This window comes from Penicillium bovifimosum (assembly GCF_028826915.1).
Source record: "Penicillium bovifimosum strain IBT 22155 chromosome Unknown utg000002l_segment0_segment0, whole genome shotgun sequence".
NCBI classification, from domain to species: Eukaryota; Fungi; Ascomycota; class Eurotiomycetes; order Eurotiales; family Aspergillaceae; genus Penicillium; species Penicillium bovifimosum.
This window is the reverse complement of record NW_026622711.1, coordinates 984,135-999,977: the sequence shown is the minus strand read 5'-3', so window position 1 is coordinate 999,977 and position 15,843 is coordinate 984,135. Positions and strand designations below refer to the sequence as shown.

The 15,843-nt window shown below is 50.9% G+C and overlaps 8 protein-coding genes across 8 annotated transcripts; 6 read left to right on the top strand and 2 right to left on the bottom strand.

Moving 5' to 3' along the window:
- Positions 1-282: 282 nt before the first annotated feature.
- Positions 283-931, top strand: N7515_001575 (putative prefoldin subunit 2; the record flags this gene model as incomplete). Its single annotated transcript, XM_056662319.1, has 4 exons — positions 283-322; positions 389-479; positions 618-810; positions 899-931. The coding sequence occupies 4 exons, from the start codon at positions 283-285 to the stop codon at positions 929-931; spliced, it is 357 nt and encodes a 118-aa protein (XP_056524432.1).
- Positions 932-2,207: 1,276 nt separating this feature from the next.
- N7515_001574 (nuclear transcription factor Y subunit beta) lies at positions 2,208-3,270 on the top strand (the record flags this gene model as incomplete). Its single annotated transcript, XM_056662318.1, has 3 exons — positions 2,208-2,361; positions 2,638-2,710; positions 2,754-3,270. 3 exons carry the CDS (start codon positions 2,208-2,210, stop codon positions 3,268-3,270), a joined length of 744 nt encoding a protein of 247 aa, XP_056524431.1.
- Positions 3,271-3,880: 610 nt separating this feature from the next.
- On the top strand, positions 3,881-5,152 carry N7515_001573 (Gfo/Idh/MocA family protein; the record flags this gene model as incomplete). Its single annotated transcript, XM_056662317.1, has 3 exons — positions 3,881-3,921; positions 3,985-4,710; positions 4,774-5,152. 3 exons carry the CDS (start codon positions 3,881-3,883, stop codon positions 5,150-5,152), a joined length of 1,146 nt encoding a protein of 381 aa, XP_056524430.1.
- A 151-nt stretch (positions 5,153-5,303) lies between these two features.
- N7515_001572 (Multicopper oxidase type 2) lies at positions 5,304-7,807 on the bottom strand (the record flags this gene model as incomplete). The annotated part of the gene is made up of 13 exons (XM_056662316.1): positions 5,304-5,418; positions 5,471-5,520; positions 5,574-5,587; positions 5,653-5,712; positions 5,772-5,865; positions 5,939-6,460; positions 6,517-6,587; positions 6,638-6,822; positions 6,877-7,002; positions 7,052-7,222; positions 7,281-7,340; positions 7,390-7,500; positions 7,554-7,807. The coding sequence occupies 13 exons, from the start codon at positions 7,805-7,807 to the stop codon at positions 5,304-5,306; spliced, it is 1,833 nt and encodes a 610-aa protein (XP_056524429.1).
- Positions 7,808-8,898: 1,091 nt separating this feature from the next.
- N7515_001571 (uncharacterized protein) lies at positions 8,899-9,441 on the top strand (the record flags this gene model as incomplete). The annotated part of the gene is made up of 1 exon (XM_056662315.1): positions 8,899-9,441. One exon carries the CDS (start codon positions 8,899-8,901, stop codon positions 9,439-9,441), a length of 543 nt encoding a protein of 180 aa, XP_056524428.1.
- A 586-nt stretch (positions 9,442-10,027) lies between these two features.
- N7515_001570 (Transcription factor) lies at positions 10,028-12,492 on the top strand (the record flags this gene model as incomplete). The annotated part of the gene is made up of 3 exons (XM_056662314.1): positions 10,028-10,097; positions 10,234-11,347; positions 11,403-12,492. The coding sequence occupies 3 exons, from the start codon at positions 10,028-10,030 to the stop codon at positions 12,490-12,492; spliced, it is 2,274 nt and encodes a 757-aa protein (XP_056524427.1).
- A 440-nt stretch (positions 12,493-12,932) lies between these two features.
- On the bottom strand, positions 12,933-14,087 carry N7515_001569 (TatD family hydrolase; the record flags this gene model as incomplete). The annotated part of the gene is made up of 1 exon (XM_056662313.1): positions 12,933-14,087. One exon carries the CDS (start codon positions 14,085-14,087, stop codon positions 12,933-12,935), a length of 1,155 nt encoding a protein of 384 aa, XP_056524426.1.
- A 423-nt stretch (positions 14,088-14,510) lies between these two features.
- Positions 14,511-15,818, top strand: N7515_001568 (uncharacterized protein; the record flags this gene model as incomplete). The annotated part of the gene is made up of 1 exon (XM_056662312.1): positions 14,511-15,818. The coding sequence occupies one exon, from the start codon at positions 14,511-14,513 to the stop codon at positions 15,816-15,818; it is 1,308 nt and encodes a 435-aa protein (XP_056524425.1).
- Positions 15,819-15,843: the final 25 nt, after the last annotated feature.

Here is a 15,843-nt window from a genome sequence, read left to right as displayed (position 1 = left end):
TGCCAGGAGAAGCTCACCGCTCTGGGGTCCTTTCTCGACTTCATAAAGAAAATACAAAAAAAAAAATACAAATGGTGCGTATGAATTGCGATATAGTAAGGATTTTGGCGTTTTATGTAGATTCTCAAGTAAATAAATCTGAAATATTAGGCCACATAGACCCTTGTATGGAGTGCGGCCTTGAAACTTCCATAGTGACCTCCGCCGAACATCAACGGCCCCGCATCGTCATCTCAATTTCTCGAGCTTCACTTGTGCCACATTATCACGTATCAAACAGCCATGTCTAGCCAAAGGCAGATTGACCCCAAGAGGCAGCAGGGTATTTCTTCCCCAAGTCTACCAAATTGAAGCCTCTGCAGAAGCTAATGTGAACCCTTCAATGCAGAGCTTCAGCTCCAATACACGAACTTCAAGAACACCCTCCAGCAATTAGCACAAAAGATCGGTGATATCGAGCAGGAAGGAGAAGAGCACAAGTGAGTTTTTGCCAGGCTCATGTGTTTACCCGCATGTTGCCCTTCTGCCATGGAGATGAGGATGAATCCGTGGCTACGCTATCACCATTCCGGGATGTTTTGGCGGTCATGTTCGGTGCTAATATTTATACCAATTAGACTTGTGATCGAAACTTTGGACCCTCTTGATGGAGACCGAAAATGCTTCCGCATGGTGAATGGTGTTCTCGTTGAGCGCACCGTCAAGGATGTCCTCCCTACCCTGAAGACCAACTCGGATGGGCTGAAACAAGTGTTGGATGACATGCTCAAGCAATACAAATCAAAGCAGACTGAGCTAGATACTTGGAAGGTAGGCATATCCCCTAGTCTATTGGCTGAGCCTGGAACCAGATTCCATACACTTGTAACGGACAGTGCTGACCTCTTTCCCTCTGCAGAAGAAGAACAACATCCAAGTTGTGCAGCCTTAGACATTTCTTTTCTCTGTATACTTTCGATTCATGTCTTCCCGATGCTATCTAAGTGTGACAGCAAGAGGCTACCGGCGTTACTGGGAACGGCAAAACCCTAGACATAATGCAGCGTTGATTTGTGCTTTGATGTCAAGCAAGATGAGCTTCCTGTCTCATAGTAACAACACATATACCCATAAATACTGGCTCAGATGTTTTGACTGAAACATATTGGACCTCACAGCGTCATCATCTGGCTCCTTGTGCTTGCATACATCAGCCCAAGCCAACAGAAGCCAAGCCTCTTCATGCCTAACTCGAGACCTCTTGTCTACTCAATAGATCAGATTTGGCAAGGTATGAAACAGACATGGTCAGGCTAGGACCTAGATACAATGTACATCGCATACTGCTATAGATGCAAGCCTCGATGCCTGACTCGACAGTAAATGATCAAGGCATTGTGTTGGGCCTGAAGAAGCCAAGCTGTTGGATAGTCATGGATCTGCAATGATGTATGCAACCACGGCAAGCTAGAACCTGGATATTGTTCTTAGCTCCAGCTTCTAATCGATTTACAGCTAAGATCTAAACATACGATGTAGAACAGTAGAATGGAGAAGACAAAGAAGACCTTAAGCTGGGGTTACTAATCTCAAGTGAGGTCCACGGCGTGTTTTTACTGCGTATTATGTTACTATGTATATAGTCAAAGTAGTATTAAGATGGCTATAAGACCAACATTGAAGTTGACCCAGTCGACCCTACTGTGTAGAACAAAGGACTCAAGTTGTGAACCAAATACCAACAATCAACATCGACCTCGGACCCGTTGGGCTTCCCCCAAGACCCACCTTGGCAGCTCCCGCGCTCCAACCAACTTACAACCATCTCAGCTTTATCCCCCACGCGCAACCTTCTTGGTACAGTACATGATTGAATTCGCATGTATGAGCTACACTGTGATCCCTGCATTTCACAGACGATATACTCCCCTTATGAAACACAAGGCTAATTGGGTGCCATTGCGCGCGTCGCATGTACAGAGCTCTACCCTGCATTACAGCCAACTCCCCCGAGAGGCTGACACTATACGCCTAACGCTATTACGAACTTGGTTTGTACCCAGCCAATCCAAACTTGTCTCCCCCTTTTAGCGCACCGATTTTGCGCTGTTTGAAACGGAGATCGCGCGTCGCATCGAGATCTGACGTGGTCTGACAACAGAGCGCACGCGAGACACAAGCATTGACGCCCAAGCCGAGGAACTACTGCACACATTAAACCACTCATAATGTCGGTCTCTCCTTCGAAAGAACCTGAACTTGACCCTGAGGCGCAATCGGGTGAAGAACAAGAGCACATGGACAAGGACCAGCAGGACGCGCAGGCACACCACGGCGAGTTCGAGGTGAAGGAGCAGGATCGGTGGCTGCCGATTGCAAATGGTAAGTCGCGTGGATTTGTTTTTGTTCCGATTCGTGCGCGCCTTGCCTATGGTGGTCGCTTCGTTTTCCCCGCATTTTCGATCTGGACTTTTGATCTGATTATGCGCATCTTGCTTTCTGATTCATGATTCGCAAGCTGGGTTGCTTTTCCGATGATGCGCTTATCGGTCGCGTGTCTTTCGTATCTTTTCTATTTGTCTATATTGTGCCTCTTCGACAATACCTCGGAAAGACGAGCAATCCTGATCAACAATATGCTGACATGATATTCCTTAGTCGCTCGTATCATGAAGTTGGCCCTACCGGAAAATGCAAAGATCGCGAAAGAAGCCAAGGAATGCATGCAGGAGTGCGTGAGCGAGTTCATCTCATTCATTACCAGCGAAGGCAAGTCCGTTGATCCCACTTATCGAGACATCCTCATTGACCGTATCCACAGCCTCCGAGAAATGCCAACAGGAGAAGCGCAAAACGGTCAACGGCGAAGACATCCTATTTGCCATGACCTCCCTTGGCTTTGAGAACTACGCCGAAGCTCTCAAGATCTACCTATCCAAATACCGCGAGGTAGAGTGCCCCCAAAATCCCGGATCATCCCATGGAAACTCCCAGGACGAACCGCGAAACCGACTCAAATTCATACCCAGTTCATTCATGCTGACTAGACCGCAGACCCAATCTGCCCGTGGTGAAAATCAGAGGCCCCCAAGCGCTGGTTATGGAGCTGGAGGACCCAGCGGCGCCCCTGGCGGCGCTGGTGCAGCTCGTCCCACCGGATTCTCCGACGCCGAAGGTGGAAATCCCATGATGAACCCCAATCTTGACCCATCTGAACAAGATGCCTCTGCCTACGGCTATCCCGCTATGGTTGGCCAGCCTCACAACGGCGCGGGCGGCGAGTCATATTAGGTCAAGTGAGGGAGCTGAGAAACCGCTCTTTGGTGCAGGCAATGGAACCGAACCAGTGGTTTACTGATTCTCGGGTGTTCATCTCGGTCAGTTGTTATAGCTTGAAGGTCAATAGAGGGGTCTCCAGCATGGTTCTCATGCTGGATTTGTGTCGATTGTTTTCTACGAACTATTCTTATCTCTTTGTTCAGGTATTGGAGTTATGCGGGGTTTTATGGATGGAATACTATTACACGTCTGTATCTACAAAGGTGCAGGACCATGACCGAGTCTACAATCTGTATATTCGAATGTGACATTGGGATCTTGTCCTCGTAGGTAGACTCATATCTCGGTGCTTCTCTAGTACGACTGTGACTTCATAAACTTGATCCCAAGACCCAGCTCGGCGGGGCTCCACTGCCAGCGGTGTTTCCACCTCGCGGGGCATCAGGGCTCAGCCTTGTAATCACCTACACCTACTACCACCTACCGACGTACTCAATTCCTCAAAAACCTGGCGTATACATCCGGCTCTTCCTATAAAAGCCAATCTCGCCTGAGATTCCACCACTGAACCCATCCTTCGTCTTCCTCCTAACGTTGAACTCAAATTACGTCATTGTACAAGATGACCGCTGGCAACAAGATCGTTCGCGTGGGCATAATCGGGTAAGAACCTCCAATCCCAATCCCAATCCACTCACTATAGATACATCTCTGACCCTAACCCAGCTGCGGCGAAATAACCCAAGTAGCCCACATCCCAACCCTAAACTTCCTTTCGGACTACTTCCAAACAACCTACCTCTGCGACGTCTCCCCCAATGCCCTCACCCACTGCAGCAAAAAGGTCACCGGGAGCATCCCTAGAACAACCCCCGATGCAGAAACCCTCTGCTCCTCCCCAGAAGTCGACGTAGTCCTAATCGCCAACAGCGACGCCTTCCACGTCCCACACGCCCTACTAGCCCTAACCCACAACAAAGTCGTCTTCATCGAGAAGCCCATGGCACTCTCTTTACAGGATGCAGACCGCATCATCGAAGCTGAGAAGAACTCCGCCGGCAAAGTCATGGTTGGGTACATGCGGCGGTATGCGAGCGGCTTCCTGGATGCGGTGAAGGAGATCGGGGATATGGACCAGGTGCGCTATGCGCGTGTTAGGGATATTGTTGGGCCGAATGCGGATTTTGTTAAGCAGTCGGGCACTTTTCCGAAGGTTTTTGGGGATTATAAAGATGCGGATGTGAAGGGGTTGGAGGAGAGGATGGAGGGGATTTTGGAGCAGGCGATTGGGACGGAATTGGGGGTTGAGGTTAATGGTGATACGGCTGTGCAGTGGAGGCATCTGGGGAGTTTGGGGAGTCATGATCTTAGTGCTATGAGGGAGGTTTTGGGCATGCCGGTTTCTGTGCTTGGGGCTTCGTTGTGTAGGGCGGAGGGTCCGCCGTTTTGGAGGTATGTTTTCTATCCTGGGGTTTTCTGTTTGGGGAGGGATATGCTTATTGATTGGGGTTGCAGTGCGCTGTTCCAGTATCCCTCGTTTGCGGTCTCTTATGAGTCCGGTATTGATGAGGTTCCACGCTTTGATGCTTCGATTGAGGTGTTTGGTGGGAATAAGACTGTCAAGGTTTGCTTTGACTCGCCTTATGTCAAGGGGTTGCCTACTACGATGCATATCCGTGAGAAATTGGAGGACGGGTCATTCCGGGAATCGGTGGTGAGGAAGACTTATGAGGATGCTTATACCCTGGAGATGAAGGAACTTTATGCATTTGTTGTTGAGGGGAAGCGGGCTAAAACTACTGCGGAGGATGCTAGGAAAGACGTTGAGATCTTTGGGATGATCATGAAGGCTGGTCTGGAAGGTCAAGCTGGACTTAACAAGCTGGAGAATTAGAGGGTTGCTTCTCATGTGTCCTGTACAGATACATTGGTACGGATGAGAGCACCTTGAGGTTGAGATCTTGTTCCCGAAATGTATTAAAATTCTATACTGGAATATTGGAAAGCAAAGTCGCCTGAAGTTATATAGTCATCACATATCACCATCAATCATCATCGGCACTGTTTTCGCTGTGGCGTGGGGCGTGCCCCCAATGACCTTTCGGACCATATTCCGCAGGGATGTTAGGCCACTCGTCGACGCCGTCTAATATCGCGAGTCTGGAAGCATGGTTAGTATACGGTCAAAGCCTGGTTCACGATGATAACTTACGCCATCCCACCGGTGAGATGCGGGTCAAGGTGGCAGTGGAGGAAGAAGGCCTGTCTAGTTAGTCAAGTTCTGAGAGTAGGTTTATACATGTATCAATTCTTACTCCGGGATTTTCCACTGTCGAGCCCAAGTATGTTAGCTTATGATCTGCAGAGGTGAGAGATGAAAACAGAAAGTCTTACCATGATAACGAACAGCCAGCCAGTTTGAGCTCTGCAAAGCAGCGTTTGTCGTAAAGGTATCTGTTCCATCCATCAGCTACCAGTCCAAGACAGGGCCACCGAGTCTAAACTTCTCTTACCTCGCATGGGAGGATCGACCAGATTAAAGGATCCTGGAATCTCCTTCTGAGCTTCTGCGACAGAAGTCCAGTTGAACTCGCCAGAACCGGCGCCCTTGAACACGCAAGTCAGCATCCATCAAGAAGGCAATCAAATTACCCCAATGGGTCCACATGGAACAACTCACGAGCACATAAACCTTATTCGAATGCTTGTGGAGCGGATGACCAGGTTGGAGCGTCGTCGGGGTACCAATGATCGTGAAAACAAGATCCACCCAAGTATCGTTCTTAGTGAAGATCACCAGTTCACTGTCCTTATACGATTCCGGATCCCACAACATAGGCTTCTCTGACTGCATAGCCATACTGTACGAGTAGTTTCCATTGAGCGACCATTTCCAGGCATGCTCAATACGGCCAATCCGAAGTAGGTAGGTCTCGTTTGCTACCGGGCTAGGTTGACTTGGGATGAGTGGCTTGATCGTTGTTTCGTTGAGCAGAACAACGTTGTCATTTGCGCTGAGGCCACTGTAGTCAATTGAGGCCGTGCCCACTATAGAGGAATCGCCGTTGACATAGGCTAGAGTCCCGAAGCCGGCAATCTTTTGGTTTAGACCTGCGTTGGCGGCTGTGATTCGGTATTCGCCTGGTTGCTTGTTTAGTTGAATCAGGACGGAGTAACGAGCGCCGTTATTGATCGTTAGCGCCTGAATTTGTTAGTGCGATGCTCGTTACTTGGTTGTGGAATATGGGGTTATCATACATCAACTTGGGTTGGTACAATATATTGACCATCGACTTCGTAGACCCAGAGGGTATGGTTGTTGATGGAGACTATGGCAGTCAGCCGGCAGGCTTCAGTGCTGCAATCTGCCTTAACTTACCTCTCGGGAAGGAAGTAGATGCGGAACTGATGAGGTTAAGGCTTGCCCAGCCCTGCAGGGGATCAACTTCGATCACTTCGTCCAATGCCTCTGTTTCGTTGCATTCGTCAAACAGCTCTGGTGGGATTACGGAGTAATCATGCTCATTGAATGTTTGAGCAAATGTATTATTCAACGGAAGACATCTGAATGTTCAAGATGTTAATTTTCTGATCACCCGTTGGAGATTGTCTACGAACCCTTTCGCTGTGAGGTTCATGCCCTGAAGAATGAAACGCTGCGACTCGGGGACCAGGCCAGTCAAATGGACAGGGTCAACGCAGTGAACTCTCCCTTTGCCGTTAAGCAAGATAGAATCCACGCAGCTAGATAGAGTGTCAGTTGCTTTCAAACGATTGATTCTGCGGGACTTACATCGGATCGATATCTGCTGCCACTGCAATATGCCGTAGTTCCCTCGAGGTGATATGATACCAATCGGAGACTATGAGCAGTTTGGGATTTTCGATCGCATGCTTGATTTGAGCATGGGATAGGGTGTCGTTTGATACTGCATTGAGCAGCTCGGTGGGGACATTTTGAGGTCTGTATTGTGAGTACTTGGCTGTCTGCGCGGATAGCCCTGAGACTGGTATGGACGAACCTGATATAGATCGGCCCATACAGACCATCCATGATTTGCCCTGATACATGCGAATGGTACCTTGGCTGTTTCAGCACGATCGTACATACGTCTAAGCCATTCAACTTACCAGTATGTGCCATATTGCGTGGCAGTGAATTTAGCAACGAATCGTCCACCAGGGGGGATGAGCTTTTGCGAGACTCCCGGCACACCATCTGACCACGAAGTACCTACTTGTCTGCCCTTGAGTTAGTTACCCGATTTGATATGTTTCATCTGGAATGAGCTCACTCAATGCCATGCCAATGCATGGTCGTGTTAAACGGCAAGTAATTGTTCACCGTCACCTCCACGTTGTCGCCCTCGTCAAAGATAAGAGCAGGTCCTGGGAATTGGCCATTGATCAAGGCTTGTTTACGCTCAACTCCATCGGGCGCTCCTTTGTCCCAAGTCAAATTGAGCTCGAATTCTTTTGTCGGGCGGGATCGAGCAAGATCCAAGGCAGCTCCAAGCCCGATCAAACAATATAGAATGAACGGCTTCATGATTGCGAGAAGCGAATGTGACAACGCGCACACGAGGGAACTAATTATCTCCAATTCGACATTCCAGACACTGGGATCTGCTCGAATTATTATCGTAGCTAAATAAGAGATCTTCAATCCGGAAATAGCTTGCGTTATCGAGCTGAACGCATCAGGCCCCCAGCACAGCCCTAGGTGCATTTTATATGGGGCCAGATCGTATTTTGAAGATGCATTCCCATCATTGGGGTATCCCGAGGTCATCCAGGCAAGATTCATTCGCCGAGTCAGAGGCTTGGGCGGCCTTTTGGGGAATAGCCGGGCCCGTATATCCAATAGTTTTCAATGGCGCTTTCTGCTAGTACATGGATCATTTTGAGGCGTTGATAGGTATCCACCTGAAATGCTCACGCCTATCAGGCGCTCGCTCCAAACTTGAGCGCTCTTCATGGCCGTCTGCCTCGCATGCACAAACATACCCTGTCAACCGTGTGTTATATAGGAGCTGAGGTCTCAGGTCCGTCTCCCTCGCCGCCAATGAGCTAGGACGGTATGAATCACCAGGGACCCACACCTCCCATCTCGAATACACAATATTCGGTGGACCAAGGAGCTGGGACTCGGAGATTGCCACTCCAACCGGAGGAGGCAGCATGGTGTAGGGATCTGGGTCCGACCACTGGTCCACTTAGGGACAGCAGAAGAGATATCACAAAACCTCTAATACATAGTTTGATGGGGCGAACAAGCTCGGTGGACGTGCTCAATCCTATCTATATAGAAAGTAAGTGAAATAGACGTCTGAGATGCGTCAAATGCGGCCAAGAGTGGAGTTTGCATGAAGTCCGGTCTGGATGAGAAGTTTGAGAAGGCAAGGCAGAGTATCAGATTCTCCGGCTAAGTCCAGTTAGTTTTACGGCCTCAGGCGCGAACAAGTACATCCCATTTTACTACAGGTTCATATCCTTCTTTCAGCATTGCCTGGCCTTTCATAGTGAGTATACTGTGTTCTCACTCTCTGGACATCTCCAATCAACCCTCAGCCAGGCTTATACTGGAGAGAGAGATAGAGAGAGAGAGAGAGACGTCAGACAGAATTAGCACGGCCTTGGATGGCTTTGCAGAGGGTTGGGTTGAACTTGATTTACTATGTCTTTGAGTGCTTGGAAGCATTGGAGAATATAACCCAGCGGACAGACTTCGGGAGTTACCTTGATAAGGGCTCATTGTGGTCTAAATTCAAGACGACGTACCTTCCAATACTGAACCTCGATACTGAGGTCGCTTGGACGATGGAAGGAAGGCACGACCCATCTAGTCCGAGGACCAGGCCCAAGACCAACCCATTTCCGTCCTTCCTAATATCTCGTCTCACGTTCGACAGATCTACTGGCGTGCGTTCCACGTACTTCATTGTGGATAGTGCAATCCCAAAATCACCTATCGAGGTCAGGGAACGGAAGGTCGATGCCCCTGAACAACTCGGAAAGCAGGTCAAGGAGGGAGACTTGAAACTCGCAGTCAATGCCCAAGAACCTCCCAGTCCACCGCCTAGAGAAGGTTCTGATGAAGTAGGGGTCGACAATCAACGAGCCCCAGCTTCTGGCAATCATCAAATTGGAACGCCTGGACGCGAAGGCTTTCCGTCTGAATGAGTGAATACTACGACCTGGGCAGCCCGGGCGATGTCAACGATTACGATTTCCAGCTTTTTCGGGCCCACCTGCAGCTCAAATACTTTCAGCCGCTCTATCAAGATAAGCCCTAATAGCGCGAGGAACAAATTTGAGGACCCATATTAGCTGCTAGTCCCGCGATCCAGGACCGGCTGATCTTAGAGCGCGTCGATATTTGATGCCTACAAAGATAGATGGCCGCTTGACAGAGTGAAGAGTCTTTGCCTGGATAAATGTCCACACCCCTGAAGGACAAGTTCCTGGGCAACCTCTATCAAAGACGATGAATTGCCAGCTTGGCCCAAGGAGGAACTTGACCCCGTGACTTCGGAGTCCCATGCCCGATCTATTTTCGGTCCACTTATTTACATAATCGGCCCTTCTCCGCAGCCACGTGAGTCTCCACTAGGACCGATCCCGCACTCCCTCAACTTCCCGACTTTTTCGTCTTTTTGATTGTTAATTGTCGCATTGTTCTCGGCAATTATTTCGCGCAATCGTACATAATGCCTTGAAGTGACTTCCGGTGATTCGAATAATGCAGAATTGTGGCCGATTTGGACGAATGATGTCAACGGTACTCCTGTCATGTCTTCCGTCAACGATAACACCCCCCGGCGCTCCCAGTGGATGGGGTGAGCAAGCGCAAGCAAGGTAGGTAACTGCAAGTTTCTCCCCGTGTTGCCTGATGGTGTTGCGTTCGGGCTTGGTGGGATCTTTCGCACCTTTCTCGTGATACGGTTGCTGACCGGTAACTCAAAAAATCCTTAGGCTCCGCAGCTTGCGTTCATTGCCACCGGCGCAAGGTTCGCTGCGATGCTCGCTCCGTCGGGACCCCCTGCACCAACTGCCGCGCTTCTGGAAAGACCGACTGTCGCATACACGAGAAGAAGAAGCGCCTTGCACCACGCTCAATCCTAGACCCGGTTCCGATCCGATCTCGGCCCCTACCAACATCTGACCACACGTCAAATCCTGCTCTTGCAGCTGGAGCACCACTGCCTCCAAGTTTTCCAACTGCATTCTCCAGCGGTAATGCTACACCAATCCCCGGAGCCCTTCCGCAACATGGATTTCCACAAGGCACCGGATCAGAGGCATTCGGCCGACAAGGCCACGAATTGGCGCATGCCCGTGAGACACACGAGAACATGCAGCAACATCTCATTAAATTGATAGATGAGGAGGAGTCCGGCAGAAGAGAGATTCAAAGAGGTGTGCGAGCCTTCTACGTGGGTCACGAACTCTCAAACATGTCTTTCTTGATCCGGCAACAACGAGAACAAGATGACAATGTGTACCATTTTGCCAGCAATGAAATCCCACGGCGCCAAATGAAGACCGGTCATGACCAGCTTCTTATGGATGCTCTCACACTCCCAGAACCGGCCCTCGCAGACGAATTGGTCCAGGCTTATTTCACAAATGTCAACCCGGGATTCCCTATCATCGACGAAGATCTGTTCATGTCACAATACCGCAACCGGGACCCTGCAGATCCCCCGCCAATCATACTTCTTCAGGCAATTCTCCTGATCGGGGCGCATGTTACCCGTGGAAAAGTAGAGCGAGATGCTCTCAAGGAGATTTTCTTCCGCCGAACCAAGTATTTGTTCGACAATCGTGTTGAGCGAAATCGAGACATCCTTGTTCAAGCGGCGCTTTTGTTAACGTGGCACTCAGATAAGGCAGATGATGATGTCGCTGCGGATGCTCACTTCTGGGTAGGGGCCGCTGCTCGAATTGCCACAGGGCTTGGAATGCACCGTAATTCCATATCAAGCAGCTTTACGACTCGGGATAGACGAATGTGGAGAAGGGTCTGGTTTATTCTCATCCAATTCGATGTGCTGATTTCTCTGTCATATGGCCGACCTCAAGCAATGTAAGTCGATTCAAACAAGCCAACCTGCAGCAAATACTCACAAAGCCTCAATCAGCAATCTGGACGATTCTGACGTCTCTCCCTTAACGCCATCCGATTTCGAGAATTGTGGCCCTCATGTCCAAGCAGAGTTTGTGATCCACTTCACCGAGCTTTGCACGATGATCTCGTATCTCATTCGCGATCGATTTGGCCTTCGGGCGAGTGAGGAACGGCGAAAGGCTGTGCTCCAGGAAGCCGACGGATCACTGGCGTCCTGGTCCCTGAAGCTTCCTGATAATCTCCGACTCCGAGCCTCTGACATGGATCCATGGTCTGCCATGCTTCATCTAACCTACAACAACTTCCTCATTCTCCTGCACCGGCCTCATCCCAGGGCCTCGGCATATTCTGACGACTATGGCCCTCATGATGCGGAAATTTGCAGCGCAGCCGCCGGAGTTATCGCATCCATCTTCGAAGAGCTCCGCATGCACGACCGCCTGAAATTCCTCTGGTACACAGGCGTCCATACCCTCTTCACAGCCATGATCCAAGTTCGGGTGGAGCTTCGGTTCTCCAACCCTGTTCTTGCCATCAATGCATTGCGCCGGTTCGACTCCGCCTCTTACTCGTTACGGGAGTTGTCTCAATACTGGCTCCACGCCAGCACCATCCTGCGACTCTTCGAAGACTCCAAACGTCTACAAGAGGATCTTCGGATGGCGACTGCGGAACGGCCAAAGCAGTTTGGCGACTCCCAGCCTCAACATGGGATGCCAACCAGGTCTCCTGCTCCGTCAATAAACATGCAAACTCCGCGACCACTTTCCTTCGGCGTGCCTACTCCCGAGTCCACGCCTCTTCAGACAAACCTCTCACCACAGCCCAATCCTCCATTCGATAACTGGATCGCTCCTCTCCGACTCAATGTTGGTCCAATGGACAGGACCGACTCTTTCTCCAGCAGCATGCAGGTGGATTCCATCGAGCCAGCTCGGGACTATCCAGATTGGCGACAGCTCTTTGCCTTCGGGGATGTAGATCTGCCTCCACCTGTGGGAATTGAAGGCCTACCCGAGCTCGAAGATGAGTGGCGGCAGATTTACTGGCAGGATGCTCCGATGGCAGACCTCATCCATGATGGAGGCTGGATCCATGGTTAGCTGCTAGCAACCTTTCCCCCTCACGATGACCATAGAGGTGTCATTTTTCTTTCATCAAGTCCTCTCCACATTATTCTAACATCTACCTTGACGACGAGATGAGCCATGCCAGGGCACGCATATAGACGATATCTGTCAAGAATCAGGCCGCAGACATGAACAGGCCGAGCCTACGATACCACGTCAGAGTCTCACATACGAAGATAGAGATATACCATGTCTTATGATTGCAAATAGTTATATTGGATAACCCCGCGGGAACGTTTTTCCTCTTGTATTACGATGCTATCTGAACATCGTCTCTGGACGGAGTAGTCACACAGCGCGACAAATGAATGATCGCTAATTGACAGGCCCGAGAGTGGCCGCAGAAAGGTGCATGAAATCAAGAACGACGCCGACGCTCGCTCATGCAGGAAAGGAAAATATCAAAATGAAGACTAACCGTAAACGAACCGCTGCCAATTGTCTGCAAAACGCTTCACACCCTCTTCCAGCTCCCATCCGCGCAGCGTACAGATCTCTCTCGCAGCAGTTTCCAGCATTTCATCTATCTCTGGACCCGCAGTGTGGTAATCACTCTCAAGAAGAATGCGGTCCTCAGGCACGTACTTTATAACCTCAGTGACATTCGTGGCGCCCTCTTTCATGTTGATGACCTTCGAAAAAGAGAAGTAAAAATCGCACGGATGGGCCGCGTTCATAAACTCACGAACAGGGCCAACATTACCACAGTAACTATGCACGCAGACACGAGGCGGAAACGGCAGTTTTGAATACCCAGTCACATCCGACTGCGCTTCAATCCCGGTCTTACCGTCGCCGCTGACCTCCTCATCAGATAACGCACCCGGAGCATCACGCTGCTGGCGCCTCTCGCGACGCGTCGGCACAGCCTTCTCATATCCCGCCCACATCTCTCTCAACAACTGCAGAGCGGTACCATGACATTGCACGCTGTGCAGGGATACGGGTCTCTTCAGCTCAGCGGCAAGCTGGAGCTGCGCTTTCAGCACAGTACGCTGGTGGTCCATGGCGGTACGGTATGCCGAGAGCCCGCGACGCGCGGGAGGATCCTGGCCATCTCCACCGTTCTCAACAGCTGTCTGTGGCATCGGGATCCGGAAGGCCTTGTCCAGACCGACCTCGCCGACGAGCGCGTGTGGGAATTGCTGCAGTCGCGCACGTGTCTCCGTGATGAACTCGGAGAGCGGCTTGGGGTCGGGGAGTGCATCGATGAGAGCTTGATTCTCCTTACCCGGGGACACTGCCAGAACCGCAGCGTAGTGGGCTGCTCGGCGTGCGGCGGGGGACTGGGTCATATCATGGGCGGTGTCATCGATGAGCAGGTGCGCGTACCACGGATGCCACCCGAAGGAGGGGACGACGCGGTCGTTGGTGGAGTTTGTGTTTTTGGCGGAGAAGGATATCGCGGTTTGTGCGACTAGATCCTGGTTTTCATTATTGGTGGACATGATGGTTAGGGTTGTTGCTTTCATTTGCGGGATCGAGGTGATGGAGGCTTCCGTGTCGGTGGGATGACAGTGCGCATCGTGGACGCCAATGGCCCAAGGAAAGGGGGTTTCCTCGGACATTTTGAAGGTCTTGGCATCTAAACGTCAGGGATAAAGATGGATAGAATGTGGATGAAGAGGGAGAAGACAAGGTCGTGATATCTGCTCTCGTGAATCCTCGGACCTCTCGCCTGTTCGTTATCGTCATCGTTATCGGGAATGATGAATGATAGGCACGTGGGTCCACGTGGTTACTGCCGCCTTCCTTTGCACATACTTGTTACTGATTGGCTTTTCCAGCTCCACCGCCTTTCATCCGCCTTTCTACAAAGATGACATCACTTACTTTGTGCCTGGGGCACCAATCACATGCTTTCTCCGCAAACTGATTGTTGGACTCTGCCTCTCTGAGACATCCGACAGACGTATCTAAAGCCTCTAGAGTCTAATGGATATATTCTAGCCCTCCGCCCCCCTCCCGGGGAAGTAGCTTGAATCCCCTCAATGTGGTCCACGCTGTCCTCGCTGCTCGCACTACCACTCTTGTGCCTAATCTCCCTCCCACTCATCCTCTCAGCATGGATAACAATCTCCCTCGCATTCTTCGCTCTAGTCCTCCGACTATCAATAGTCTACCTCGAGCTAGCCTTCGGACTGATAAAGCATTTCTTCTCGATCCCAACATCATCCACATCCTCATTACTAGCATTCACAGCCTCAGAACCACCAACACCAGCAACAGGTAGATCAAGACGCAACTCCAGCCAACCTGCACTCCACCCACACAAAACGCATAACGACACTCTCACATCCTGGGCCCTTACAAACCAACCCGACCCAACCCGTAAAAAGACCTACGCAAAAAGCATGATCGAAGCCCACAACCTCACTTCCACACCTGGCTTCCCCCGCCTCCCGATAAGCGGCGACGAAAGACGAGATTTCGAAGGCGTAGGCGGCTGGCGCTCCTACAAACGCAAAGCAAAAAGCCTGCGAGAAAAACCAGACTTCTCCGTATCGTCTTCTTCAACACGTAGCACAAGCGCAGACGTCGACGAAGACGCAGAAGCAGAAGCAGACGAGCGAGCCTGGCTATCCCTAAACCACAGACTCGAACTCCCCTCCCAGCTCGTCACACTGGGGACGAGTCAGCACGCCAGTTCCCGGAATAGTCCGGACACGGATTCGCGAGCAAACTTCCCTGAACATCAACAGCGGGATGCTCGCAGTGCACAGCGACACCACCACCGCTCGCTAACGACTTCGTCGCTCATGACTTCTGATCGGCGAACGGGGACGGGACTCTCGCTGGCGCTGTCGACGAGACCTGACTCGGCTGGTCTGCGTGGACAGAGGCTGGCGGCGCCGTTTATGACGCCGCAGCCGTATGGGATGTTTTCGGCTTCGCAGCGTGGGCCTGTGCGGGCTTTTGCTGCTACTGGTGCGCTGTCTACGGGGTTCCATGTCTCGGGTTGCGGGGATGGGATGGGGTATGGTAGTGGGGGTGGGTACTTTGCGTTGAGACGGCCTGGGTCTTCGAGTCAGGTTGGCTCTAGGAGGGGGAGTCCTAGTGCTAGTGGGTATACGACGCCTGGTGCTGGGTTGTCGGGTGAAGAACGCGATGCGTCATCGTTGGGGCTGGCGAGGTTGATGGCGCATTATCCTACGAGTCCTAGGCATCGGAGACAGAGTATTTCTGGGCCGAATTTGAGAGGTGGGGGAGCTTGGTGGGAGTTGATGAGGGTTGTTCCATTTTCCTTTTTGGGGTTGCAAGAACCTGCACATATGATCAGGAAGAGAGGCATGATTTGATTATAATATTGTTTCTCCAACTGGA